This window comes from Cetorhinus maximus, chromosome 5 (genome assembly GCF_964194155.1).
Source record: "Cetorhinus maximus chromosome 5, sCetMax3.hap1.1, whole genome shotgun sequence".
Classification (NCBI taxonomy): Eukaryota; Metazoa; Chordata; class Chondrichthyes; order Lamniformes; family Cetorhinidae; genus Cetorhinus; species Cetorhinus maximus.
Window position 1 is genome coordinate 59,111,268 of NC_135883.1, and position 27,686 is coordinate 59,138,953.

The window sequence follows — 27,686 nt, forward strand, 5'->3', positions numbered from 1 at the left end:
CTTGCACTTCCCTCAATTTAGTCTACTGCATTCGCTGCTCCCAATGCGGTCTCCTCTACATTGGAGAGACCAAACGCAGACTGGGTGACCGCTTTGCGGAACACTTTCGGTCTGTCCGCAAGCATGACCCAGACCTCCATGTCGCTTGCCATTTCAATACAGCACCCTGCTCCAATGCCAATATGTCCGTTCTTGGCCTGCTGCAATGTTCCAGTGAAGCTCAACGCAAACTGGAGGAACAGCACCTCATCTTCCGACTAGGCACTTTACAGCCTTCCGGACTTAATATTGAGTTCAACAACTTCAGAACATGAACTCTCTCCTTCATCCCCACCCCCTTTCCGATCCCCCCCTTTCCAATAATTTATAATTTTTTCTTTAATATATATGTTTCTTTTCCCACTTATTTCCATTATTTTTAAATGTATTTCCATCCATTGTTTTATTTCTACCTTTTAGCCTATTTCGATCCCTTCCCCCCACCCCAACCCCACTAGGGCTATCTGTCACTTGCTTGTCCTGCTTTCTACCCTTAATGTCATCATTAGCACATTCCTCAGCTAATATCACCACCGTCAACATCCCTTTGTCCTTTTGTCTATGACATCTTTGGCAATCTCTTTTTTGCTTTCACCTATCACTGGCCCTCTATCCAGCTCTACCTGTCCCACCCCCCTCAACCAGCTTCTATTTCACCTCATTTCTATATTTCTTAGTTCTGATGAAGAGTCATACGGACTCGAAACGTTAACTGTATTCCTCTCCGCAGATACTGTCAGACCTGCTGAGTTTTTCCAGCTATTTTTGGACAGAGTGGATGCTGGGATGATATTTCATCTGGCTGGTGGGTCTAGAACAAGAGGTTGCAGTCCCAGGATAAGGGGTAGACCATTTAGGGCTGAGATGAGGAGAAACTTCTTCACTCAGAGGGTGGTGAACTTATGGAATTCTCTACCACAGAAAGCTGTGGAAGCCAAGTCACTGAATATAGTTAAGGAGGAAATAGATAAATTTCTCGACTTTAAAGACATCAAGGGGTATGGGGAGAATGCAGTAGTTTGGCGTTGAGATAGAGGATCAGCCATGATCATATTTAATGGCGGAGCAGGCTCGAAGGGCTCCAGCTCCTGCTTCTGTTTTCTATGGTCTAGGTCTTGGAGCTGCAGATCTACTGGCACTGTGTTCTTTAATTAAAAGATGTTTCCTTTTCATTTGGCCACCATCTCAATTTTCCACCAAACATACCTGATATTTATGACACATTGGAGATACCAGCATCATTTCTGTTGATTTACTCTCAGTTCAGTAGTAATCGAAAAGACAGTCTAATCATAGCATAAAATCTCTACTAACAAGGGACACGACCATCATCAGCTTAAATTCTAATTGCACGTATTCAACATTTCAACCATATAGTAAAATGATAATGCATTTACATGGATATCAGTGGAAGAAACAAGTAGCCTTGGCTATGATTTCCCTTATGACTGAATAGTTGTCAATGATCTTAGTCTGGACTCACGGATGAATAAAGACCACTTGGGTGAGGTATCAATGCCCTCAAAGCATATTTCTCAGAGGTCAGTGCTTTAATGGGAGGGAAATGAAAATAAAAAAAGAAAAATATTTGGCAACAGTGGGATGCAAGGAAAAAGAAATTAACTTGTGAAACATAAAGTCACAAGCATTCTTCCCAGCATAGCTTGGTGAATTACTTTCTCTTATCCCACAGCTGCCTGGATGCCTCCTCCAAATTTAATTCCTGCTACCTCTCCAGTCTTTTTTTAGCTTTCTCAGTCATGACTTCCTTTCAGTTTCTTCCCTAGACAATTTCTCCTTGGATTCTTTTCTTTCTTTTGGCTCGATTGGCATGCATTCATCCGCATGAATGTATCACAGCACAGGAGTAAAATAAAAAGGAAAGAAAAAAGAAAATGTAATAGAAAGCAGGAAGAGGGAAGTAAATTGAAGGCGACCCATGAATAAAGAAGAAAAGTATTTGAAAAGTAAACAAGAACATGGAAAAAACAATGTCAAGAGGAGAGGACGGGGAAGTGGAGACAAGGAATAAGCACGTTTACATATTATACATAGTTATTTATAATTATATATCGCCCTTCTGGCCACTCTAATTTATAATTTGGCCACTCTATAAATACACGTACTATTTCTCAATAGACCTGCAGTAGAGACAATCTAATTAATAACTAAACCCAAATGTCACCATCACACAACAAAAATATAGTGTACTAATTGCTACTGTCCAAAATGGCAGTCACTATCAACACAAAACTTAACCTAATCAGAATTCAGTACTCCTCACACTTGTCACAAAACTATACTAAGTTTCATAATATTATTGTAGTCTATTGTAAAGTAGGTTTATGGGTGTGAGTGTAGATCGTTCTGTGTGATTTAATTAAATTAGAGTCAGATAGGCTGCAAGACTGCTTGAAATTATTAAAAGAAGTTAGGGATTAAAGGCATTTGAAATGCAAATGAGTAAACATGGATGAGGTCTTAGCATGTAGGGTGTGAAGGAAATTTGCTTTTTAGTTCACTGAAGGAGTTGTTTTGGTTTCAAAGGGATGGTAGGATGTTTACAGCTAACAAGATAAACAGGATGAAGTTATTATGTTTATTTTTCCCAGAAGGTACTGACCATATTGGCAACATGAAAGATTTTTATATTATGGGAAAAGAACATTTCCAAAGACATACAGAACAATGGAATTTACATATTAAAGGGAGAGAAACATATATAAAGAAGGAAGGAGGGTGATGTTGTAGAGACATATAGGAACTAAAAAGAGTGTGTAAAACGGCCTTGGGGAGCCTCCAGCCATGTTTGCAAAAGTCAGCTACGTCCAGTAACTAAAGTTGGAGAAAAGTCTTTGGAATTCCACTGTTGAGTGGGTGCTGTGGTAAATTTGCAGCTGGCTATTTAAATTTAAAACCTATTTTGGACTGCTGCCTTACGAATTTTGGGATTTGTTATAATATTAAGTAACTATAATCTTGTGTATGTGCTTGAAAACTTTTTTTTGTTAATAAATGATTTAATTTAGTTTTTAAAATCTCTAAAGGTGTTAGTGGACTCCTTACTTCTGAATTCAGTGCCCAAATCTTCTTGTAATAAATACAAATTGCAAAACCGTTGTGATAACGTGACCAAGTTTCCCTTGTGGATTTGGTCCACCTGGCGCACACACACTACAGAAAATAAATGAAAAATGGTTAATAGCAGGAGTGGGCTCAAAGTTGTAACCAAATCTTGGAGTTCAGATGATGACATCTTGCAAGAATTTATATTTGTTACGTCACTTAAACCCTTGACTGGATTAAAATTTTGTACTTAATCCCAGGTACCAATTATTACACACAAAAAATGTACTACACAGTATATAAACCAGTAAGTACTGTAGAAGTAGTTACAATACTTAACTATCACCTAAATGCTGAATCCTTAAGTCTAAATGATCAAATCAGGTATAACACATTTGCTCTTATCTTATGCAACTTCAACATTGCATGGAATGTGAGCATTGGAAGGTAAGTTAATATTACTTTAAAAGATGATGATGGGCTAATGACCTCATGAAAATTCAGTTTGGAATGCATATGCAATTAGAACTACTGTAAAAGACAGAGTTCTTGCCACTTCTGGAAAATTCTGTGCAAAATGTAGCCTGTTAAGCTGAATTTCTGGATCATGAAAGCTTATTTTTTTAAAAATACAACCATGGCCATTAATGACACTACTCCAAGATGTGACTTATATTTCCTTGCCATTTTGGACAGTAGCAAACAGTACATTAGCTAATCTCAGGAATTTGTAATCAGTCTCGTCAATTTTATTTCTCCTAATAACCTATTGCCAATGATCCAACCATGGGTAGTGTGTCAAGCCTGTGTGATTTTAAAATCTATGGGTCTAAACATTTGTGAGTGACTTTGCTGGGAGAAATAAGTGCTCTGGAGTGCATTACAATTCTATCACCAATGATTAGATCTGTAGATTTAAGAAAAAGCACAAATCAGTCTTTATAGCTTTAGAAGCACTCATTTCTTCTGATAAAATCCTTCTGTTGAACTTTCGATAAAATAGGAGGAGGTATTTAGGCTGTAATTATGCTCCAACTTCTGTGAAACTTCAACTGATTTTCAATGAGCTTTGATGCAAAATCAGTTGTGTAATTTGGGAGTTAAGTTCCAATTTAATCCCTGCACACACTGAAGCTAAGAGGAGTGAGGTCACCAGAAGTAGATAAATTTCTACCAAATACCTCTCATCTGATGTTTTTGAAGTATTCAGGCTATCCACTGGATCTATTAAACTTTATGATCTTATTGTGGAATCTTTTTCAATGCTTTGATAGAAGCAATTATCTTGCTCACACCATTAAAAATGAAAAGCCCCGGAACTGAGCTTCAAGCATCTATGCAAACCAGTCCAATTTTCCTTCGCCTCAGAGCTTAATGACATGCAGCTGGTGGTATAACCGAGGACTGCCAGCTCCACCATGTATCAACTATACACAGGCCAGATAACAGCAACCTAAGACAATGTTAAGATACCAAAAAGAAGCTGTTCTAAAAATGTCTAATGGTAATTGGCTTTCTAGTATTTGAAGTGCCTTTTCTTGGGAATTAGTCAGATAATTCCACCTTCAGCTGCTTCATTAAGGACTGTCCCTCTGTCAGAATGTCAGCCAGGACTGCTCACTGATGATTCCACAGTAGTCAGCTTCACTCAGATTTCTTCTAATAATGGCCCATGCCAGCAAGACTTGAACAGCAACCAAACATGAGTTTACAAAGGTTAGGTAATTTGTGCCAACTATGAGACAGGCAATAGTCATTTCTAATAAGAGAAAGCTTAACCGCTTCACCCTAATCTTCAACAGCATGGCCACTGCTGAATTCCAAACAAGCCATGTCTTTGGGGTCACGATTGACCAGAGGTTTAGTCAGACCAATTATGCCACACTGTGACTACAAGAACACGATAGACGCTGCTACTCTGTATTGTCTGACAAGGTTCAACTCAGGAGTATGATGGGATACTCACCTTTCTCCTGAATGATGCAACCACAACCACACATAAAAACCTTAACATCATCCAGGAAATAAACAGTCCATTTGATCATTGCCCCATTACTGAACCCAATCACCTCCTCCTCCAACACTGGTACACTGTGTCTGCACTATGTACACACTATAGAATGTATTACAGGAATTTATTCTTTCATGGGATGTGAGTGTTTTTGAGGCCATCATTTGTTGCTAACTGCCCTTAAGTGATGATGATGAGCTGCCTTCTTAACTGCTGCAGCCCATCTGGTGTAGGTACACCCACAGTGCTGCTAGGGAGTTCTATGACTTTGATCCAGTGACAGTGAAGAAAAGGCGATATAGTTCCAAGTCAGGATGGTACGTGGCTTGGGGGGTGGGGGGGAGCTTGAGGAGTGGGTGGTGGTGAGGTAGATCCTGCCATGCTTACTTTTTTTTAATGCATTCACGGGGTGTGGGCTTCACTGGCTGGGCCAGCACTTACTGCCCATCCCTAGTTGCCCTTCAGAAGTTGGTGGTGAGCTGCTTTCTTGAACTGCTGCAGTCCATGTGGTGTAGGTACACCAACAGTGCTGTTAGGTTGGGAGTTCCAGTATTTTGACCAGTGACTGTGAAGGAACGGTGATATATTTCCAGGTCAGGATGCCGAGTGACTAGGAGGGGAACTTCCAGGTGATGGTGTTCCCATGTATCTGCTGCCCTTGTCCTTCTATATGGTAGTGGCTGTGGCTGTGGGAAGGTGCTGTCGAAGAAGCCTTGGTGAATTCCTGCACTGCATCTTGTAGATGGTACACACTACTGCTACTGTGCATTGGTGGTGGAGGGAGTGAAGGTTTGTGGATGTGGTGCCAATCAAGCGGGCTGCTTTGTCCTGGATGGTGTTAAGTTTCTTGAGCATTGCAGGAGCGACACTCATCCAGGCAAGGGGGGGGAGTACTCCATGACACTCCTGATGGAACCTAAACTGGGTGTCAGTGAGCAGGTTATTGCTCAGCAAGTGACACTTGATAGCACTGTTGATGACCCCTTCCATTACCTCACTGATGATGGAGAGTAGGCTGATAGGGTGGTAATTGGCCGGGTTGGATTTGTCCTGCTTTTTGTGCACAGGACATACCTGGGCAATTTCACACATAGCCGGGTAGATGCCAGTGGTGTAGATGTACTGGAAGAGCTTGGCTAGGGGTGTGGCAAGTTTTAGAGCACAAGTCTTCAGCGTGGAGTAAATCAAATTGGCTGAAGACTGGTATCTGTGATGCTGGGGACCTCCGGAGGAGGCCAAGATGGATCATCTACTCGGCACTTCTGGCTGAAGATTGTAGCAAATGCTTCAGCCTTATCTTTTGCACTTATGTGCTGGGATCCCCCATCATTGAGGATGGGGAAATCTGTGGAGTAACCTCCACCAGTGAGTTGTTTAATTGTCCACCACTGTTCACGACTGGATGTGGCAGGACTGCAGTGCTTAGATCTGATCTGTTGGTTGTGGGATCGCTTAGCTCTATCTATTACTTGCTGCTTATGCTGTTTGGCATGCAAGTAGTCCTGTGTTATAGCTTCCCCAGGTTGACACCTCATTTTTAGGTATACCTGGTGCTGCTCCTGGCATGTCTTCCTGCACTATTCATTGAATAAGGGTTGATCCCTAGGCTTGGTGGTAATAGAACAGTGGGGGGTATGCCGGGCCATGCGGTTACAAATTGTACAATTCAAGTGCAATTCTGCTGCTGCTCGTGGATGCCCAATCTTGAATTGCTAGATCTGTTCGAAATTTATCCCATTTAGCACGGTGGTAGTGCCACACAACACGATGGAGGGCATCCTCAATGTGAAGGCGGGACTTGGTCTCCACGATGACTGTGCGGTGGTCACTCCTACTGACACAGATGCATCTGCGGCAGGCTGGTTGGTGAGGATGAGGTCAACTATGTTTTTCCCTCATGTTGGTTCCCTCACCACGTGCCGTAGACCCAGTCTAGCAGCTATGTCATTTAGGACTCGGCCAGCTCGTCAGTAGTGGTGCTACAAATATCTATCACCAAGACTGGCTTGAAGTCCCACAACCAGAGTACATTCTGCACCCTTCCAACCCTCAGTGCTTCCTCTGAGTCATGTTCAATATGGAGGAGCATTGATTCATCAGCTGACGGAGGGCGGTATGCGATAATCAGCAGCAGTCAATGTTGAGGACTCCCAGGGCAACTCTCACCCGACTGTATACCACTGTGCCGCCACCTCTGCTGAGTCTGTCCTGCTGGTGGGACAGGACATACCCAGGGATGGTGATGGTGGCATCTGGGACATTATCTGTAAGATATGATTCCGTGAGGATGACTATGTCAGGCTGTTGCTTGATAGTCTGTGAGACAGCTCTACCATTTTTGGCACTAGATGTGAGTAAGGAGGACTTTTCGGGTCGACAGGGTTGAGATTGCCGTTGTCATTTCTGTTGCCTAGGTCGATGCCAGGTGGTCTGTCTGGTTTCTTTCTTTTTTTGTGACTTTGTGGAAGTTTGATACAACTGAGGGTTTTTAACAGAGGGCATTTAAGAGTCAACCACATTGCTGTGGATCTGGAGTCACATGTAAGGACAACAGGTTTCCTTCCCTAAACCAGATGGGTTTTTACAATCGACAATGGTTTCATGGTCATCATTAGACTTCTTAATTCCAGGTTTTTATTGAATTCAAATTCCACCATCTACCGTGGTGGGATTCGAACCCTGGTCACCAGAACATTACCCTGGATCTCTGGAATACTAAGATAAAAGCAAAAAACTGTGGATGCTGAAAATCCAAAACAAAAACAAAAATACCTGGAAAAACTCAGCAGGTCTGGCAGCATCTGCGGAGAGGAACACAGTTAACATTTTGAGTCCGAATGACCCTTCAACAGAACTAAGTAAAAATAGAAGAGAGGTAAAATATAAGCTGGTTTAAGGGGGGGGAGGGGGGGACAAGTAGAGCTGGATAAAGGGCCAGTGATAGGTGGAGATAACCAAAAGATGTCACAGACAAAAGGACAAAGAGGTGTTGAAGGTGGTGATATTATCTAAAGGAACGTGCTTATTAAGGGTAGAAAGCAGGACAAGCAAGGTACAGATAGCCTTGGTGGGGTGGGGTGAAGGAATCGACAAAGGCTAAAAGGTAGAGATAAAACAATGGATGGAAATACATTTAAAGATAATGGAAATAGGTGGGAAAAGAAAAATCTATATAAATTATTGGAAAAAGGGGGGGGGTGGGGGGGGGGATCGGAAAGGGGGTGGGGATGGAGGAGAGAGTTCATGATCTAAAATTGTTGAACTCAATATTCAGACCGGAAGGCTGCAAAGTGCCTAGTCGGAAGATGAGGTGCTGTTCCATTATTTTTAAATGTATTTCCACCCGTTGTTTTATCTCTACCTTTTGGCCTTTTTCAATTCCTTCACCCCACCCCACCCCCACTAGGGCTATCTGTACCTTGCTCGTCCTGCTTTCTACCCTTAATTAGCACATTCCTTAGATAATATCACCACCTTCAACACCTCTTTGACCTTTTGTCTGTTCCATCTTTTGGTTATCTCCACCTATCACTGGCCCTTTATCCAGCTCTACTTGTCCCACCCCTCCCCCCTTAAACCAGCTTATATTTCACCTCTCTTCTATTTTTACTTAGTTTTGTTGAAGGGTCATTCGGACTCGAAATGTTAATTGTGTTCCTCTCCGCAGATGCTGCCAGACCTGCTGAGTTTTTCCAGGTATTTTTGTTTTTGTCTCTGGAATACTAGTCCAGCGACAATACTACACCATTGCCTCCCCTACTTCAACAGATGATCCCTGCTCCTGCACCACAAGAAGGACAAGGGCAGTGAATCATCGTGACATCATAATTTCCATGTTCCTCCTCAAACTGGATTATTCTGACTTGGGGAGTTATTGCTACTCCTTCATCAGCATTGTTTCAAAACTCTGGCATTCCTACATAACACTATTGTGGGAGCACTACCATTACAGTGTTTCAAGGAGAAAGCTTGCCATTACCTTTTCAGGGCAACTAGGGACACAATAAATACAGCCTTGTCTAAATTTAGAGAATAAATGTAAAAAAAAATAGTTTGCAAGTTTGCATCCTCTCTGAATATATTGTTCATAAGAATAAAAGGATTTTTAAAGACAGGGAATGGCCATTAGGCCTAGCAAGTTCTGGTTCTTTAACTGATCAACATGCCTGTGGAGGATTTTTTGCAGTTGCTACACACTTACCCAGAATCCAATTTTCTGATAAGTGTTGACTTCCAGGAGGTCTCTTTCCTTTGTATTGTCCAATACAAATCCCAGCTTTGCGTAACGTTTTGCACACCTTTCCCCCACACAACTGTACCAGTTTCTCAAGCATTAAGGTAGGTGGTTCACTTTTGGTTGAAATGAAGATCAAAGGCTGATTTGAAAATAAGTCCTGCTGATAGACTCCTGTTGTTGACTGCTTTTCTAATCTGCAGATCTGTTTATTGAGCAAAAAAATAAATAATTTAAAAAATCACCATTGTGCAAATTTAACATTGAAAATAGTTTAAAGTTAAGTCAGCTTCAATTTACAAATGCATAATTAAAGAACCAACTTGTCAATAGTGACTAAGTCAATGAAATTGTAGCAATCTTCTCTTGCTTTTATAATTACAACTGACCTAAAAGTGTCTCTTAGGCTTTGCTATGTCACACAGTAAGTTTCAATTATTTTCTGTTGGGGTTTGGGGAAGGTGGGGATACACTGACTGGACCATCTGGAATGTTCCAGTTAGCAGTTGGGACCCTATAGTGGCCGAATCCTGATCATTGCATGGAAGTTGCCTCCTGGCGGGAGAACATTATTACACAACCTAGTCCGCCTTTCCTAAGTGGAACTGAATATGTGGTCGATAGCAGTATGAGGCTATTAATCATTTGCATCTGAAGTGAGACCAGAGGCAGGAGAGCTGGAAAATTGGCCTCCAAGGGTAGCATGCTTGTTTGCAGGCATGTTCCCATTTCTAAGCTATTTTAAACGCGGAGGCTGGCGGGGTAATGGCTACCATCCACAGTAATGGGTAGCTAATTGAAGCGCTTTAAAGGATTATTAAGAACACATGAGGATATACTGACTGAACCATTTGGAGTCAGCAATTGGGACACTATAGTGTCCCAATCCATTGACCACTGCATGGAGATTGCCTCCCTGCAGGAAAGCAGGGGCTGGCAGCACTCCAAATAACTTTTTTAACCTCCCATCAACCCAATCCTGTGAATGTGTCTGTTAGATGGCCACAGCTGTGGCTGCAGGTTGCTCTGTCGAGGCGCTCCAACTCCAAAGTAGCTGTCTGGCAGCTTTGGCCAGTATAAATTTCATCTTCATTAACAAGTCTTCAGAAAGTGCTTCAATCTTGAGGCATTGTTTCTCTCTTACCTACATCGGCAGCTCCCACCTCTGACATTGGGGCTGCCAGTCTGTCATCGCTGTAGGGCATCCTAATGGCCTCCAGCCTTGGGGGCCTGCCAACCATCCTTAATTGGATGGCAAGCATCCATGCTGGCCGTCAATTGGTCAGCCATTCAAATACAGCATTGAGCCTCAGGTGCCAACATGTGTGGGGTCAGGGTCCTGGCTCCCAAAATAAAATTCCTGCCCTATATGTGTGTTTGAAAAATGTTGAAGTAACATAAAGCTTGCAATCCCGGAATAATATGTTCCCTTTTAACCAAGTAGGTTCTTAAGGCTCTTTTGTCATTTAATTCTTCCTGCCTTCCATCCAATCAGAGACCTTCCCTTTTGTTCTTTTTCCTACTCTCCCTCCTTTTATTTGCTTAAAACCTGTTACATCTCTAACTTTTCTCAGTTCTGATGAGTACTGCACTGTTGGAAATGATGTCTGTCAGATGAGACATTTAACTGAGGCCCCACTTTCATTGCACTATTTGAGGACGAGCAAGGGAGCTCTCCTGGCCCATATTTACCCCTAAATCTATGTCATTAAAACAGATTATCTTGGTCATGTATCATATTGCTGTTGCAGTAAACAATTTGATGCTGTGTTTGCCCACATTACCAAAGTGGCTACATTTCAAACGTACTTAACTGTTCAGCACATTGCGGCATCCTAATCTAGTTAAATGCACTTTATGGAACTGAATTCTTACCATTCCTTCAGTGTCAACCTGAATAGTAAAAAGACAGAATTAAGGGTTCTTTATCTGAATGCACGGAAGAATTAATAGCAATGAACTATAACAGCTGGGACATGAATATTCCAGGCTATTCACATTTTAGGAGGACAGGAAGAAGGGAGGAGGTGGTGGGGAAGCTTTGTTAAAAAAGGATGAGATCAGTAAAGTAGCGAGAAATGATCTTGGTTCAGACAATCAAGATATAGAATCAATTTGGGTGGAGAGAAAAATGGCAAAAGGAAGAAGTCACTGGGGAAAGTAGTTTATGGGCCCCTTAACAGTAGCTACACTGTAGGACAGAGTAAAGATAAAGAAATAATGGGGGCTTGTAAGAAAGGTACTACAATAATAATGGGAGATTTTAATCTTCATTTGGATTGGATGAAGCAAATTGGCCAAGGTAGACTGGAGGATGAGTTCATATAGTGTATATTCAGGACAGTTTCTGAGAACAATACATTCTGGAAGCAACCAGGGAACAGGCTATTTTAGACCTGGCTATGCGCAATGAGACAGGATTACTTATGTTCTCGGTAAAGGTGATCATAACATGATAGAATTTCACATTGAGGGTGAGAAATAACTACAGTGTTAAAATAGAGTGTCAAATAAAGGCAGTTACAAGGGTATGAAGACAGAGTTGGCTAAAGTGGACTGGAAAAATGGATTAAAAGGTAAGATGGTAGACAGGCAGTGGCAGAAGATACTTCACAACTCTCAATAAAGATATATTCCACTGAGAAAGACTCTGCAAAAAAGATGAACCATCCATGTCTAACGAAAGAAGAAAAGGATGGTATCAAGTTGAAAGAAAAGATGTATAATGCTGCAAAGATTAGTGGTGTGCTAGAAGATTGGGAAAGATGAACTAACCATGTCTAACTAAGGAAGATAAGGATGGTATCAAATTGAAAGAAAAGGTGTATAATGCTGCAAAGATTAGTTATGTCAGAAGATTGGGAAAATTTTAGAAACCAGCAAAGGATGACTAAAAAAAAAGGAATTGAAGTATGAGAGAAAACTAGCAAGAAATATAAAAACAGACGGTAAAAGCTTCTACAAGTATATAAAAAGAAAAAGAGCAGCTAAAATGAGCATTGGTCCCTTTGAGGACAAGACTGGGGAATTAATAATGGGAAAAAGGAAATGGGCAGAGGCTTTGAACAACTATTCTGTATTTATCTTCACAGATGACGACACATAAAACATCCCAAGAATAGTAAAAATGTAGGGGCCAAAGTGGGGGAAGGACTTAAAACAATCAGGATTACTAAAGAAAAGGTACCACGAAAGCTAATAGGACTAAAGGCTGACAAGTTTCACGGACCTGATCGTCTGCATCCTAAAGTCTTAAAAGAAGTGGCTGCAGAGATAGTGGATGCATTGGTCGTAATCTTACAAATTTCCTTAGATTCTGAAAAGGTCCCAGCAGATTGGCAAATGTAACACCACTATTCAAGAAAGGAGGAAGACAGAAAGCAGAAAACTATAGGCCAGTTAGTCTAACATCTGTCATTGGGAAAATGATAGAATCCATTATTAAAGAGGTAGTAGTAAGACATTTAGAAAATCATAATACACCCAGGCAGAGTCAACATGGTTTTGTGAAAGGAAAATCATACTTGACAAATTTATTAGAGTTATTTGAGGATGCAACAAGCAGGGTAGATAAAAATGAACCAGTAGATGTAGTGTATTTGGATTTCCAAAAGGCATTCAGGTGCCACATAAAAGGTTACTGCTCATGGGGTTGGGGGCGATAAATTAGAATGCATACTGATTGAGCTAAACAGGAAACAAAGAGTGGAGATAATTGGATCATTTTCAGGTTGGCAAACTGTAACTAGTGGAGTACCACAGGGATCAGTGCTGGGGTCCCAACTATATATTATCTATATTAAGGGCTTGGATAAAGGGACTGACTGTATTGTAGCCAAATTTGCTGGCAAAACAAAGATAGGTAGGAAAACAAGTTGTAAGGAGGATAAAAAGAGTCTGCAAAAGGGTATAGATAGGTTAAGTGACAAAGCAAAAATTTGACAGATGAGGTGTTATGTTGTCTACTTTGGCAGGAATAGGAAAGCAAAATATTATTTAAATGGAGAGAGACTGCAGAATGCTGCAGTACAGAGGGATCTGGATGTCCTTGTACACGAATCACAAAAAGTTAGCATGCAGGTATGGCAAGTAATTAGGAAGGCAAATAGGATGAAATATAAAAGTACGGAAGTCTTGCTTCAACTGTACAGGGCGTTGATGAGACCAAATCTAGAGTACTGCGTACCATTTTGGTCTTCTTACTTAAGGAGGCTTATACTTGCATTGGAAGCAGTATAGATGACGTTCACTAGGCTAATTCCTGGGATGAAGGGGTTGTCTTATGAGGAAAAGTCAAGAGGTTGAGCCTATATTCATTGGAATTTAGAAAAATGAGAGGTGATCTTACTGAAACATACAAAATTCTGAGGGGGCTTGACAGGGTAGACACTGAGGGGATGTTCCCTCTTGTGGAGAATAAAGACCTGGAGGCACAGTTTCAAAATAAGGGGTCTCCTATTTCAGAAAGAGATAAGGAGGAATTTCTTCTCTCAGAGGGTTGTTAATCTTTGGAATCCTCTTCCCCAGCAAGCAGAGGAGGCTGGGTTATTGAATATATTCAAGGCTGAGCTAGACAGATTTTTGATTGATAAGGGAGTCAAGGGTTATGGGGGCAGGCAGGAAAGTGGAGCTAAGCCCACAATCAGGTCAGCCATGATCTTACTGAATGGCAGAATAGGCTCAAGAGATGAAAAGGCCTACGCCTGTACCTATTTCTTCTGAACTTCATATTCTTATTATCTTTTATTATAATGCAAATCTTGACTAATTAAATAATTGTTAGAGAAAAATGTTCACATAATTTCCCTCTAAAAATGGAATATGGTTATGAAATTTCATTGATGTTTACCATTGTATTAAATTAAGCAAAGACGATCGACCTAAATCAAGCTGACCATTTGTCATTTTGGTTTCCGATATTCCCATTTTTTTTACCATTACTCTTGACATGTTTGGAGCTTCAGTGATCACCTGTATATTTGTGGCTGGTAATAATCTATCTATAGTTGAGAGCTGAGAGATGACAAAATTATCACAATAAGTGATAATGATGCTGATGAACCAATGGGAGCTGCACTATAACATTTAAGCGCAATGAAACTACCTGAATGATTTGCAATATCTGGAGCTAAAACACTTTCAAGCTCTCCATCAGGTATCATTATAATAGCAGGAGTCTCCTGAGTTTCAGTCTCCAATTTGATCATGCTGACTCCTTTTCTCAGTCTACATAAAGTCTGTTTTATTCTCTCATTCAATGCATCATACTAGTGATATTTAGCATGGTTAGATGGTTAACAGTTTTCAGGGCAACATGTAACAAAATGAAGTCTGAATTGCATGATTCTAGTTAAAAAGCAGTATAATGATTACATTTGTGAGATAAAAGTTTCGAAGCAACATTACCAACTATGGATACAAGAAAAACCTAGATTGTAGACTGCATTCCCTTAATGTGCCTCAAAACTGCCTGCTGGCAGAATTGGTGGATTTGTTTCACAAATCACTGAGTGTGATAAAAAGGCTGATTGTAACAATATATTTTGTGCTTAGAGATAATATTCCTTTGGGAATGCTTGATAATATACTTGGCAATTGAATACAGATTTTGGCAGGTATTCAACTGTGCTTGAAATATTTTGAGTTAAAAAACATGCTCAATCTCTAAATTCCCCCTCTTTTTAAAAGCTTCCATTGGTTATACGATAGACTTTTCTTTTAAGAAAAAAAGCATTTTTAAAAGTACTCCTTTTTTCACAGGAATAAATCGGGTTAAAGAACACAAATTCTTAAAAGTAGGAACAGCTGAGACAACATATTTTTAAACAGGTGTGGTCAACCTTCCTAGTTATCTGGTTTGGAACTAGTTTTCTCAAGGGCAGGCAGACTGGATACGTGATAAGGTTATCCTGCTGCATAAACCTGACCAAAATTCTAAGGGACAAGTTTTTTTTTCCGCAGAGACTGTCAAAAATTGCCATTGCCAACTATATTTCAAGTTGTCAAAGTGGGGTATTGGGAAAAGTTTTCAATAAGCAATAATTGTTGCACCATAACTGGGTGCATGAATGACTTCTTTAACAAGTAACTAAAATATGTAAACATTCTGATTAAAGAAAGGAATTAAAACATCACCAGAAGGTGCACCAACCCCAGCTTGGGACAACTGGAGATCAGAAATAAAAGTAGCCTTCTAAGTGCTGCTCATATATCGAATACAACTTAAAGAAATGCAGTAGCACTCTGAGATCTGCAGTAACAAAATAAATTAGACTCATTTGTAGATCAAAGTAACTGAAAATCTGTCTATAAATATTTAAACTTATGCTTGTTACATACGAATGCGAGGATATTAAAAAGCCTCCCCACAAAACTGATTGACAGGTTATTTGGGATTCATGAGTCAGACATCAATTAATGGAGGCCAACACTCGAAGGAGAGCCAAATTCCATCCTGGGACAATGATGCAAGATGAAGTACAAGGCCAGTAGGAGAGGAAAGCAGAAAAGGACGTTATGCCTAGACTTGGAAGAAGGAAGAGATTATGCTCCAAAGATAGTCTGCATAAGAGCCAAACATGTTGTAGGCTCTGCTGTACCTAAAGGAGGTACATGTGCTCTCAATGTGGAACCAATTTCCAAGGTTCCTGTTTAGTTTTATTGTATCTCTTAAAGCAGGAATATTCATAAAATCACAGAATTGTTACAGTGCAGAAATGTTTTCTCTTAGAGGGCAGTGAGTCTTTGAAAACCCCTTCCTCAAAAGGCAGTGGAAGCAGAGTCTTTGAATGTTTTCAAGTCAGAGGTAGATAGATTTTTGATAAACAAGAGGGTGGAAGGTTATCGGTGGTAGGCAGAAGTTTGCAGTCAGATCAGGCATGATCTTGGAAGAGCAGGCTGAAGAGCCGAGTCGCCTACTCCTGCTCCTAACTTGTAAATTCATATTAACCATGCTCTCAACCTGCCCTGCCACCTTTAATGACTATGCACAAAGACACCCAAATCCCTCTGCTTTTCTGCCCCATTTAGAGTTGTACCCTTTATTTTATATTGTTTCTCCATGCTCTTTCCACCAAAATAAATAATTTCACATTTCTCCACATTGAACTTTATCTGCCACCTATTCGTCTATTCCACCAACTTGTCTATGGGCAGAATCTTCTGGTTGGCGTGTGGGGGCGGGCCCGACACGCCGACGCATAAAATGATGTGCAATGACGTCAGGCATGTGTCCCAAAGTCATTGCGTGCCATCGTGATACTTTGTTTGGCAGGCGTGCGCCTGTGTCGGCTGCACACCTGCCGAAATGTAAACAGCTTTTTAAGGCCATTAAGAGATTAAGCAAAGTACTGAAGAACGCTGCCCATCCAAACTTAAGGTTGGAGGGCAGACGAAAAGCCCAAGCAGCCTTCGTGTTTTTTAGGAAACCTCATCCACAGGTGGGATGAGGTTTCCTGAAGCTTTTATTAAATGAATAAATTATTTTTCATAAATAAAAAACATGTCCCCACTCATGTGACATAGTCACATGAGGGGACGTGTTTAAATAAATTTTTAAATCATTTCTGTCATGATTTTATTATACATTCAATCTCCCCGAGGCAGCTCTGTGCCTCAGGGAGATTGAAGCGCTCTTCCGTGCACATGCGCGAAAGATTGCAGGCCCTGACTCTCCCTCCTCCCTCCCGCCTGCACAGGTAGTGCTGAGTGCTACTGGCCGTGCCCTACGCTGGGCGGGTGTTAGTTGGCCTGCCCACGTAAAATGGTGGCGCGAAACCGATCGCGGGCAGCAATTGGCTCCGCGCCTGCCCCCACCCCCTCCCGCCCACCATAGAAAAAGTCCTGGCCTATGTCCTTTTGAAGTTCTACACAGTCTTCCTCATAGTTCACAATACCTCCAAGTTTCATATCATCCATAAATTTTGAAATTGTTCCCTGTACATCAAGGTCTAGGTTAATATATATCAGGAAAAGCAAGGTCCCAACACCTACCTCTGGGGAACTCCACTACAAATCTTCCTCCAGCCTGAAAAAACATCCATTAACTACTGGTCTCTGTTTCTTGTCACTCAGCCAATTTTGTATCCACGTTGCTACTGTCTGTTTTATTCCATAAGCTATAACTTTGCTCACAAGTCTGTTGTGCGACACTGTATCAAATGCCCTGCGGAAGCCCATGTATGCCACATCAACTGCATTGCCCTCATCAACCTTCTTTATTACCTCTTCAAGAAACTCCAGCAAGGTAGTTAAACACGATTTTCCCTTAAGAAACCCATCCTGGCTTTCCTTAATTAATATTTATTCTTGTGACTGTTAGTTTCGTCCCAAATTATTGTTTTTAAAAGATTCACTCAGCCTAGTCCTCAATTGTACTTTCACCTTTTTTCTTCTTTATCTTAATTTCTATCTCCTTTATCATTCAGCGACCTCTGGAATTGTTTTCCTTACCTTTCTCTTTCGAGGGAATAAATCTTGACTGTTCCCAAACGCTCCCTTCTTTGAAGGTAGCCCATTGTTCAGTTACCATTTTCCTGCTAACCTGAGTCCAATTTATTTGGCCCAGGTCCGTTTTTATCCCATTGAAGTTAGCTTTCCCCCAGTTAATGATTCTTACTCTGGATTGTTCTTTATTTTTTTCCACAGTCAGCCTCAACTTAATGATACAATGATCACTGGCAGTAAAAGTTCTCCGATGGACATTTGGTCTACTTGGCCCACCTCATTCCCAAGAACCAGGTCCAGTAGTGCTTCCTCGCTCAGTTTCATACCTTTACGCCCTCACCTCAAAGAATTCTGGGCTCAGCACAATGTTGAACTCTTCTTCTGCTGCCTCTGTCTCTGTGCACTTCTTTGGGCAGGAGTCCTCAACCCATTCTACGGATCTTTTCACCTGCCTCCAGTATACTTCCTCTGTCTGGACTCCTCCCTCTGGCCTCTTACCCGCTCTTTATCTTTTCATTGAGAACTGTCAGCGTGACATTAGCCATCACAATTTCTCTGCTCCTCTCACCCACTCTAACATGTCTCCTTCTGAACTTGCCGCACTCCATTCTCTCAGGTCCAACCCTGACTTTGTTATCAAACCTGCTGACAAGGGTGGTGCTGTTGTCGTCTGGCATACTGGCTTCTACCTCACAGAGGCTGAGTGCCAACGCTCAGTCACTTCCGCCTACCTCCACTTGGACCATGACCCCACCACCAAACATCAAACCATTGTTTCCAGAACTGTCACTAACCTCATCTCCTCTGGAGATCTTCCTTCCACAGCTTCCAACCTCATAGTCTCCCAACCCCGGGACAGCCCGCTTCTACCTCCTCCCCAAAATCCACAAACAGGACTGTCCCGGTAGACCGATCGTGTCAGCCTGTTCCTGACCCACGGAACTAATTTCTTCCTATCTTGACTCTGTTCGCTCTTCCCTTGTCCAGTCTTTTCCCACCTACATCCGCGATTCCTCTGATGCCCTACGTCATATCAACAATTTCCAGTTCCCTGGCCCCAACCGCCTCCTCTTCACCATGGAAGTCCAATCCATCTACACCTCCATCCCTCACCAGGATGGTCTGGGGGCTCTCCTCTTCTTCCTTGAACAGAGGCCCGAACAATCCCCATCTGCCACCACTCTCCTCCGTCTGGCTGAATTTGTTCTCTCACTGAACAATTTCTCCTTTAACTTATCTCACTTCCTCCAAAAAGGTGTGGCTATGGGTACATGCATGGGCCCCAGTTATGCTTGTCTCTTTATGAGGTATGTGGAACATTCCTTGTTGCAGTACCACTCAGGACCCCTCCCACAACTCTTTCTCCGGTACATCGATGACTGTTTCGGTGCTGCTTCATGCTCTCGTCTGGGCCTGGAAAAATTGATCAATCCAATTTCCACCCCTCCATCACCTTCATATGGTCCATCTCTGACACTTCTTTTTCCTTCCTTGACCTCTCTGTCTCAATTTCTGGTGATAGACTGTCCACCAATATTCACTACAAGCCCACTGACTCCCACAGCTACCTTGACTACAGCTCCTTACACCCTGCTTCCTGTCAGGACTCTCCCATTCTCTCAGTTCCTTCGCCTCCGTCGCATCTGTTCTGATGATGCCACTTTCCAAAACGGAGCTTCTGACATGTCTTCCTCCTTCCTTAAGCGAGGTTTCCCACCCACTGTGGTTGACAGGGCGCTCAACCGTGTCTGACCCAACTCCTGCGCCTCTGCCCTCACACAATCCTCTCCCTCCCAGAGCCATGATAGGGTCCCCCTTGTCCTCACTTTTCACTCCACCAGCCTTTGCATTCAAAGGATCATCCTCCGCCATTTCCACCAACTCCAGCATGATGCCGCCACTAAACACACCTTCCCTTCACCCTCCCTGTCGGCATTCTGCAGGGATCGTTCCCTCCAGGACACCCTGGTCCACTCCTCCATCAACCCCAGCACCTCATCTCTCTCCCATGGCACCTTTCTATGCAATTGAAGAGGTGCAACACCTGTCCCTTTACCTCCTCCCTCTTCATTGTCCAAGGGCCCAAACACTCCTTTCAAGTGAAGCAGCATTTCACATGGACCTCCTTCAATTTGGTCTACTGCAGTCGCTGCTCCCAATGCGGTCTCCTCTCCATTGGAGAGGCCAAACGCAGACTGGGTGATCGCTTGGCGGAACACCTTCGGTCTGTCCACAAGCATGACCAAGACCTTCCTGTCACTTGCCATTTCAACACACCACCCTGCTCTCATGCCCTCATGTCCGTCCTTGGCCTGCTGCAATGTTCCAGTGAAGCCCAACGCAAACTGGAGGAACAGCACCTCATCTTCCGATTAGGCACTTTACAGCCTTCCGGACTTAACACTGAGTTCAACAACTTCAGGCCATGAACTCTCTCCTCCATCCTCACCCCCTTTATATCCCTTTTTTTCAATATTCATTCTCATTTCTTAATTTTTATTTTTTCCTTTTTTAATTTTTATTTTTTATCGACTTATTTCCATTTAAATTCATTTTTATTCATTGTTTTATCCTATTTTCAATCTTTTTTCCCACCACCATCCCCTCCCCCCACCAGGATCATCTGTCACTTGTTCATGTCGTTCTTTCCAGGATGCTTACCCTTGTCCTGCCATTATCACATTCTGCTCTCTGACCTTAATGTCACCATTAGCACCTCCTTTAGCCAGTATCACTTTCATTAACACCCCCTTGTCCTTTTGTCCATGACATCTCTGGTAATCACTCCTTTGTCTCCACCTATCACTGGCCCTCTATCCAGCTTCACCTGCTCCACCCCCCCTTAAACAGTATAAATTTCATCACATTTTACTTTTTAGCTCTGAAGAAGTCATAAGGACTCGAAATGTTAACTTTTTTTTCTCCATAGATGCTGTTAGATCTGCTGAGTTATTCCAGCATTTTCTGTTTTTGCCTCCTCTCTTGTTGGACTGGACACATACAGCTGTGGAAAATTCTCCTGAACACGCTCTGGGAACTCTTGCCGCTCTCTGCCCTTTACATGACTACTATCCCTATCTATAGTTGGATAATTAAAATCCGCCATAAAAATGACTCTGTAATTTTTGCATGCCTCTGTAATTTCCTTGCAAATTTAATTGTTCCTTAGTTCCAGCCAATTAGATTCTGTCCTTGACCCCTTTGGGACATATTCTTTCTCCAGCACAGCAATGTTCTCCTTAATCTCCTTAGGGGAGATGATGGCATAGTGGTAATGTAACTGGACTAGAAATCCAGAGGCTCAAGCTAGTGCTTTGGGGACACAGGGTTTAGATCTCACCATGGCAGCTGGTGGAATTTAAATTCAATTAATAAATCTGGAATATAGAACTAGTCTCAGTGATGGTGAGATGAAACTATCATTAATTGTAAAAACCCATTTGTTCATTCATGTCCTTTTGGGAAGGAAATCTACCATCTTTACCGGTCTGACCATAAGACCATAAGACATAGGAGCAGAAATTAGGCCATTCGGCCCATCGAGTCTGCTCCGCCATTCAATCATGGCTGATAAGTTTCTCAACCCCATTCTCCCACCTTCTCCCCATAACCTTTGATCCCCTTCCCAATCAAGAACCTATCTATCTCGGTCTTAAATACACTCAATGACCTGGCCTCCACAGCCTTCTGTGGCAATGAATTCCATAGATTCACCACTCTCTGGCTAAAGGAGTTTCTCCTCATCTCTGTTCTAAAAGTTCTTCCCTTTACTCTGAGGCTGTGCCCTCAGGTCCTAGCCTCTCCTACTAATGGAAACATCTTCCTCACATCCACTCTGTCCAGGCCTTTCAGTATTCTGCAAGTTTCAATCAGATCCCCCCTCATTCATCTAAACTCCTTTGAGTATAGACCCAGAGTCCTCAAACGTTCCTCATATGTTAAGCCTTTCATTCCTGGGATCGTTCTCGTGAACCTCCTTTGGACCCTCTCTAGGGTCAGGACATCCTTCCTGAGATACGGGGCCCAAAATTGCTCACAATATTCTAAATGGCATCTGACCAGAGCCTTATAAAGCCTCAGCAGCAGATCCCTGCTTTTATATTCTAGTCCTCGTGAAATAAATGCCAACATTGCATTTGCCTTCCTAACTACCGACTCAACCTGCAAGTTAACCTTAAGAGAATCCTGGACTAGGACACCCAAGTCCCTTTGCACTCCAGATTTCTGAATTCTCTCCCCATTTAGAAAATAGTCTATGCCTCTATTCTTCTTACCAAAGTGCATGACCTCACACTTCCCCACGTTGTATTCCACCTGCCATTTCTTTGCCCATTCTCCTAACCTGTCCAAATCCTTCTGCAGCCTCCCCGCCTCCTCAATACAACCTGTCCTTCCACCTATCTTTGTATCATCTGCAAACTTAGCCAGGATGCCCTCAGTTCCTTCATCTAGATAATTAATGTATAAAGTGAAAAGTTGTGCTCCCAACACTGACCCCTGTGGAACTCCACTAGTCACCGACCGCCATCCTGAGAAGGATCCCCTTATCCCTACTCTCTGTCTCCTGCCAGACAGCCAATCTTCTATCCATGCTAGTACCTTGCCTCTAACACCATGGGCTCTTATCTTACTGAGCAGCCTCCTGTGCAGCACCTTGTCAAAGGCCTTCTGGAAGTCCATGTAGATAACATCCATTGGTTCTCCTTTGTCTAACCTACTCGTTACCTCCTCAAAGAATTCTAACAGATTTGTCAGGCATGACCTCCCCTTGATGAAACCATGCTGACTTTGCCCTATTTTACCATGCACTTCCAAGTATTCTGAAATCTCATCCTTAATAATGGACTCTAAGATCTTACCAACAACCGAGGTCAGGCTAATCAGCCTGTAATTTCCCATCTTTTGCCTCACTCCCTTCTTAAACAGGGGGGTTACATTAGCGATTTTCCAGTCCTCTGGGACCCTCCCTGACTCCAGTGATTCCTGAAAGATCACCACCAACGCCTCCACTCTCTCTTCAGCTATCTCCTTCAAAACTCTAGGGTGTAATCCATCTAGTCTAGGTGATTTATCCACCTTCAGACCTTTCAGTTTTCCTAGCACCTTCTCCTTGGTAATGGCCACCATACTCACCTCTGCCCCCCGACTCTCTTGAACTTTGGGAATGTTACTCGTGTCTTCCACCGTGAAGACTGATGCAAAGAACCTATTCAGTTCCTCCGACATTTCTTCGTTCCCCACTACTACTCCAACGTCATTTTCCAGCGGCCCAATGTCCACTTTTGTCTCTCTCTTACCCTTTATATATATAAAAAAACTCTTGCAATCTTCTTTTATATTACTGGCTAGTTTACCCTCATATTTAATCTTCTCCCTCCTTATTTCTTTTTTAGTTGTCCTCTATTGGTCTTTGTAGGCTTCCCAATCCCCTGGTTTCCCACTGCTCTTCGCCGCATTGTATGCTTTCTCTTTAGCTTTTATGCTGTCCCTGACTTCCCTTGTCAGCCATGGTTGCCTCGTCCTCCCTTTCGTATGCTTCTTCTTCCTAGGGATGAATTTTTGCTGTGTCTCCCAAATTATTCCCAGAAACTCCTGCCATTGCTGTTCCACTGTCTTTCCTGCTAGGCTCATCTCCCAGTCAATTCTGGCCAGCTCCTCCCTCATGCCTCTGTAGTTGCCTTTATTCAACTGTAATACCGTTACATCTGATTCCAGCTTTTTCCTCTCAAATTGCAGGGTAAATTCTATCATATTATGGTTGCTTCCTCCTAAGGGTTCCTTCACCTTAAGCTCCCTTATCAAATCTGCCTCATTACACATCACTAAATCTAGAATTGCCTGTTCCCTAGTGGGCTCCACCACAAGCTGCTCCAAAAAGCCATCTCATAGACATTCCACAAATTCCTTTTCTTGGGATCCACTACCAACCTAATTTTCCCAGTCTACCTGCATATTGGTCTGGCCTCCAGACCCCCAGCAATGTGGTTGACTCTTAACTGCCCTCTGAAATGGCCTAGCAAGCTACTCAGTTCAAGGGCAATTAGGGATTGGTAAAAATTGCTGGCCTTGCCAGCAGCGCCCACATCCCATGAAAGAATAAAGAAAAAAAAATCAATACCAATACTGCCACTCCTCCCCCTTTTCTCCCTTTCCTATCTTTCCTAACCACTTTTTATCGAGGAATATTTAACACCCAATCCTGCCCTTCTTTGAGTTAGATCTCTGTTATAGCCACAACATCATACTTCCACATGGCAATCTGCACCACCAACTCACCAATTTTATTTACCACACTCCGTGCATTCACATACATTTATACTTTATTACTTTCTCCCTCATTCTGATGCCACCTATTAACTTACTATTCCCTGTTCTAGTGCTATCTCTCGCAGTATTTTGTGCACCTTGGTATCCCTCTCTGATGTTATCTCCTGGATCCCACACTCCTGCTAAGTCAAAGTTTCAGTGTGATTGAAAAACAAACTGGGTGCCTTATAAAACATCAATTGTTTTATGAATAAGAGGCCCAGTTTTTTTCTGAGCTTTATTTTATATAAAACTCCACATCAACATTTTCTCAATGCACACCATCATATTGTACATATGCATTACATGGGGTGCTTTATTTCACAGAATCACACAGTGCAGAAGAGGCCCTTCGGCTCATCGAGTCTGCACCGACACGTGAGAAACACCTGACTTACCTACCTAATCCCATTTACCAGCACTTGGCCCATAGCCTTGAATGTTATGACGTGCCAAGTGCTCATCCAGGTACTTTTTAAAGGATGTGAGGCAACCTGCCTCCACTACCCTCGCAGGCAGCGCATTGCAGACCATCACCACCCTCTGGGTAAAAAGGTTTTTCCTCACATCCCCCCTAAACCTCCTGCCCCTCACCTTGAACTTATGTCCCCTCATGACTGACCCTTCAACTAAGGGGAACAGCTGCTCCCTATCCATCCTGTCCATGCCCCTCATAATCTTGTACACCTTGATCAGGTCGCTCCTCAGTCTTCTCTGCTCCAGCGAAACAACCCAAGTCTATCCTCTCTTCATAACTTAAATGTTTCATCCCAGGCAACATCCTGGTGAATCTCCTCTGCACCCCTTCCAGTGCAATCACATCCTTCCTATAATGTGGCGACCAGAACTGCACACAGTACTCCAGCTGTGGCCTCACCAAGGTTCTATACAAGTCCAACATGACCTCCCTACTTTTGTAATCTATACCTCGATTGATAAAGGCAAGTGTCCCGTATGCCTTTTTCACCACCCCACTAACATGCACCTCCGCCTTCAGAGATCTATGGACACACATACCAAGGTCCCTTTGTTCCTCAGAACTTCCTAGTGTCATGCCATTTGTTGAATACTTCCTTGTCAAATTACTCCTTCCAAAGTGTATCACCTCACACTTTTTAGGGTTAAATTCCATCTGCCACTTATCTGCCATTTTGACCATCCCGTCTATATCTTCCTGTAGCCCAAGACGCTCAACCTCACTGTTAACCACCTGGCCAATCTTTGTGTCATCCGCAAACTTACTAATCCTACCCCCCACATAGTCATCTATGTCATTTATATAAATGACAAATAATAGGGGACCCAGCACAGATCCCTGTGGTACACCACTGGACACTGGCTTCCAGTCACTAATGTATCCTTCTGTCATCACCCTCTGTCTCCTACAACTAAGCCAATTTTGAATCCACCTTATCAAATTACCCTGTATCCCACGTGCATTTGCCTTCTTTATAAGTCTCCCATGTAGGACCTTGTCAAAGGCTTTGCTGAAATCCATATAAACGACATCAACTGTACTACCCTCATCTACACACCTGGTCACCTCCTCAAAAAATTCAATCAAATTTGTTAGGCATGACCTCCCTCTGACAAAGCCATGCTGACTATCCCTGATCAAACCTTGCCTCTCCAAGTGGAGATAGATTCCCTCCTTCAGAATTTTCTCCAATAGTTTCCCTACCACTGACGTGAGATTCACTGGCCTGTAGTTCCCTACCTATTTATAACAATACCTGTTTTAAATAATAATATAAAATGGACAAATATGCACATGGATAATCTAAAAATAAGCCATGGAACTGGAAGACAACATTCCATCCATCAAGTCCATTTTTTCCAACATGCATTATTAATATTGTCAGTTAATCACAAGGGAGCTAATTTACCCCAGGTAAAATTTTCACCATTCCCACAAAGTCGAAGAGAATTAGAAACTTGCTGGTTCTAGTTAGATAATTGTCGGAGGTGAACCAGATCCAGGATCATTTTTAACCCAAGCAGTAATCATCATACAATCCAGTCCGAGTTGATTAAAATAGAAACATTGAAGGCCAGTTATTAATTATACCATTGGCGATGTGTAGAGAAAGGTTTTGTGTGAATTCTGAATTTGGACATGTCCCACATGATTTATAGTCTGTTCATTTTGTTTAATTAATTTTAATGGATAGAAAGTCATTTGGAGGAGGTTGGGGTGAGAAATGTGCCTCAATTCCTAATATGTGCTCCTGCCATGCAAAGTACTGTAACAGGATTATTAAAGATGAAAATTCAGCCCATGTCTCTAGTCCATCAGTATACTGGTGGCATTTGACATCTGCACATCATATCGGTACAAATTGCTCTCATGTTAATTTGAATAGTTTTAGGAAAATGGAGAGAAAAGATAAAATAAACCCTGAAATATTTAAATCATTGTTAGTCTTCATTTGTTTGCAGCATATTTTTGTATTTAAATTTGCTTTGATTCATTCAAAAAATGAATGAAAAAATTAATTACAGCAATCAGCCCACTTCCACTCATGGGGTGGGATTTAATAGTCTGACAAGGGTCTTGCCCACCCACCGGTCAGAGAGCCATCAGTTCCATGAGGAAGGCCTGGCAATATTAAGAGCTCTTCAGAAATTTAAGTGGCCACTGTTGGGCCTTTCCCAGGACTCTGGCGGTAGACGTCCTGCCCTCCAAGAGCTGCCAATCTGAGGCTGGCAGCTCCTCACTGCTGTCAGCACCACCAGGAGTGGTGGACCTGCTGGCAATGCACCCACCAGAGGCCCAGGATCGCCAAGGGACCCCAAGCCAAAGGTGATTGATGGCAGAATGGGGTTTTGGGTTGAAAGTTGCAGGAAAGGGGGCAGGGTGGTAGGAGGCAGGAGCAGGGAGTGGCTTTCAGCAGCCCCCGTGCCCATGCTGGGTCCCTTGATTGGGCACAGAGTGTCTGACAATGAGGGACCTCACCCCCTCCTTTGAGTGGCCACTGCAAACCTACAAGGGTTTGTTGGGTGACCATCAGGAGGTGTGGGAATGCCATGCGGCTCCTATTTAATTCCTGAGCCACCACTGAATTGCGGTGGGCTCAGGGATAATGGGTGTCAACTGGCTCATTAATAAGCTGAATTGACATCCGGCCACAGCAGCCAGGAATCCTGCATCAGCCCCTTCTGCCTTCTGACTTAATCAGGGGAGGTTTTGTCGCTGCCAGGAGACTGACGTGGGGCATCTCCTGCGATTAAGTGCGCCCGACCACCATGATTACTGCCATGACAGACTGGATTAAATTCTGCCCATGGTCTTATTCATACATTGCATTTACACATATTTATAGTTGCCATAACATGATTTTGGCTTTTCACAAAGTGTAAACACATGTAGCATAAATTATATGTAAGAGTTGAACAAAATAGAGTGTGTTTTCTTTAGAAAGTCTCACACTACTTTGCTCTGGTGTCAGGTTGGGCCTTGATTCTGGATTCAGGTTGCATTTATACCACATTGGCCCAAACCATTTTCCGCTTTTGCTATAGCTGCAGTATGAATGTGTTCTTTGAAATGTATATGTACTGAAAAACACTGTACCCTGCATTTAA

General features: G+C 42.5%; 1 protein-coding gene and 1 pseudogene across 1 annotated transcript in view; both read right to left on the reverse strand.

Annotated features, from left to right (window-relative positions):
• The window catches only part of mcph1 (microcephalin 1), a 370,028-nt gene that overhangs the window by 24,621 nt on the left and 317,721 nt on the right, over window positions 1-27,686 (reverse strand). Inside the window, exon 14 of the mRNA XM_078541909.1 lies at window positions 9,318-9,555. Within this exon, the coding sequence (XP_078398035.1) occupies window positions 9,318-9,555 (238 nt within the window). The remainder of the gene's footprint in view (window positions 1-9,317; window positions 9,556-27,686) is intronic.
• LOC144681162 (U4 spliceosomal RNA) lies at window positions 15,303-15,420 on the reverse strand (annotated as a pseudogene).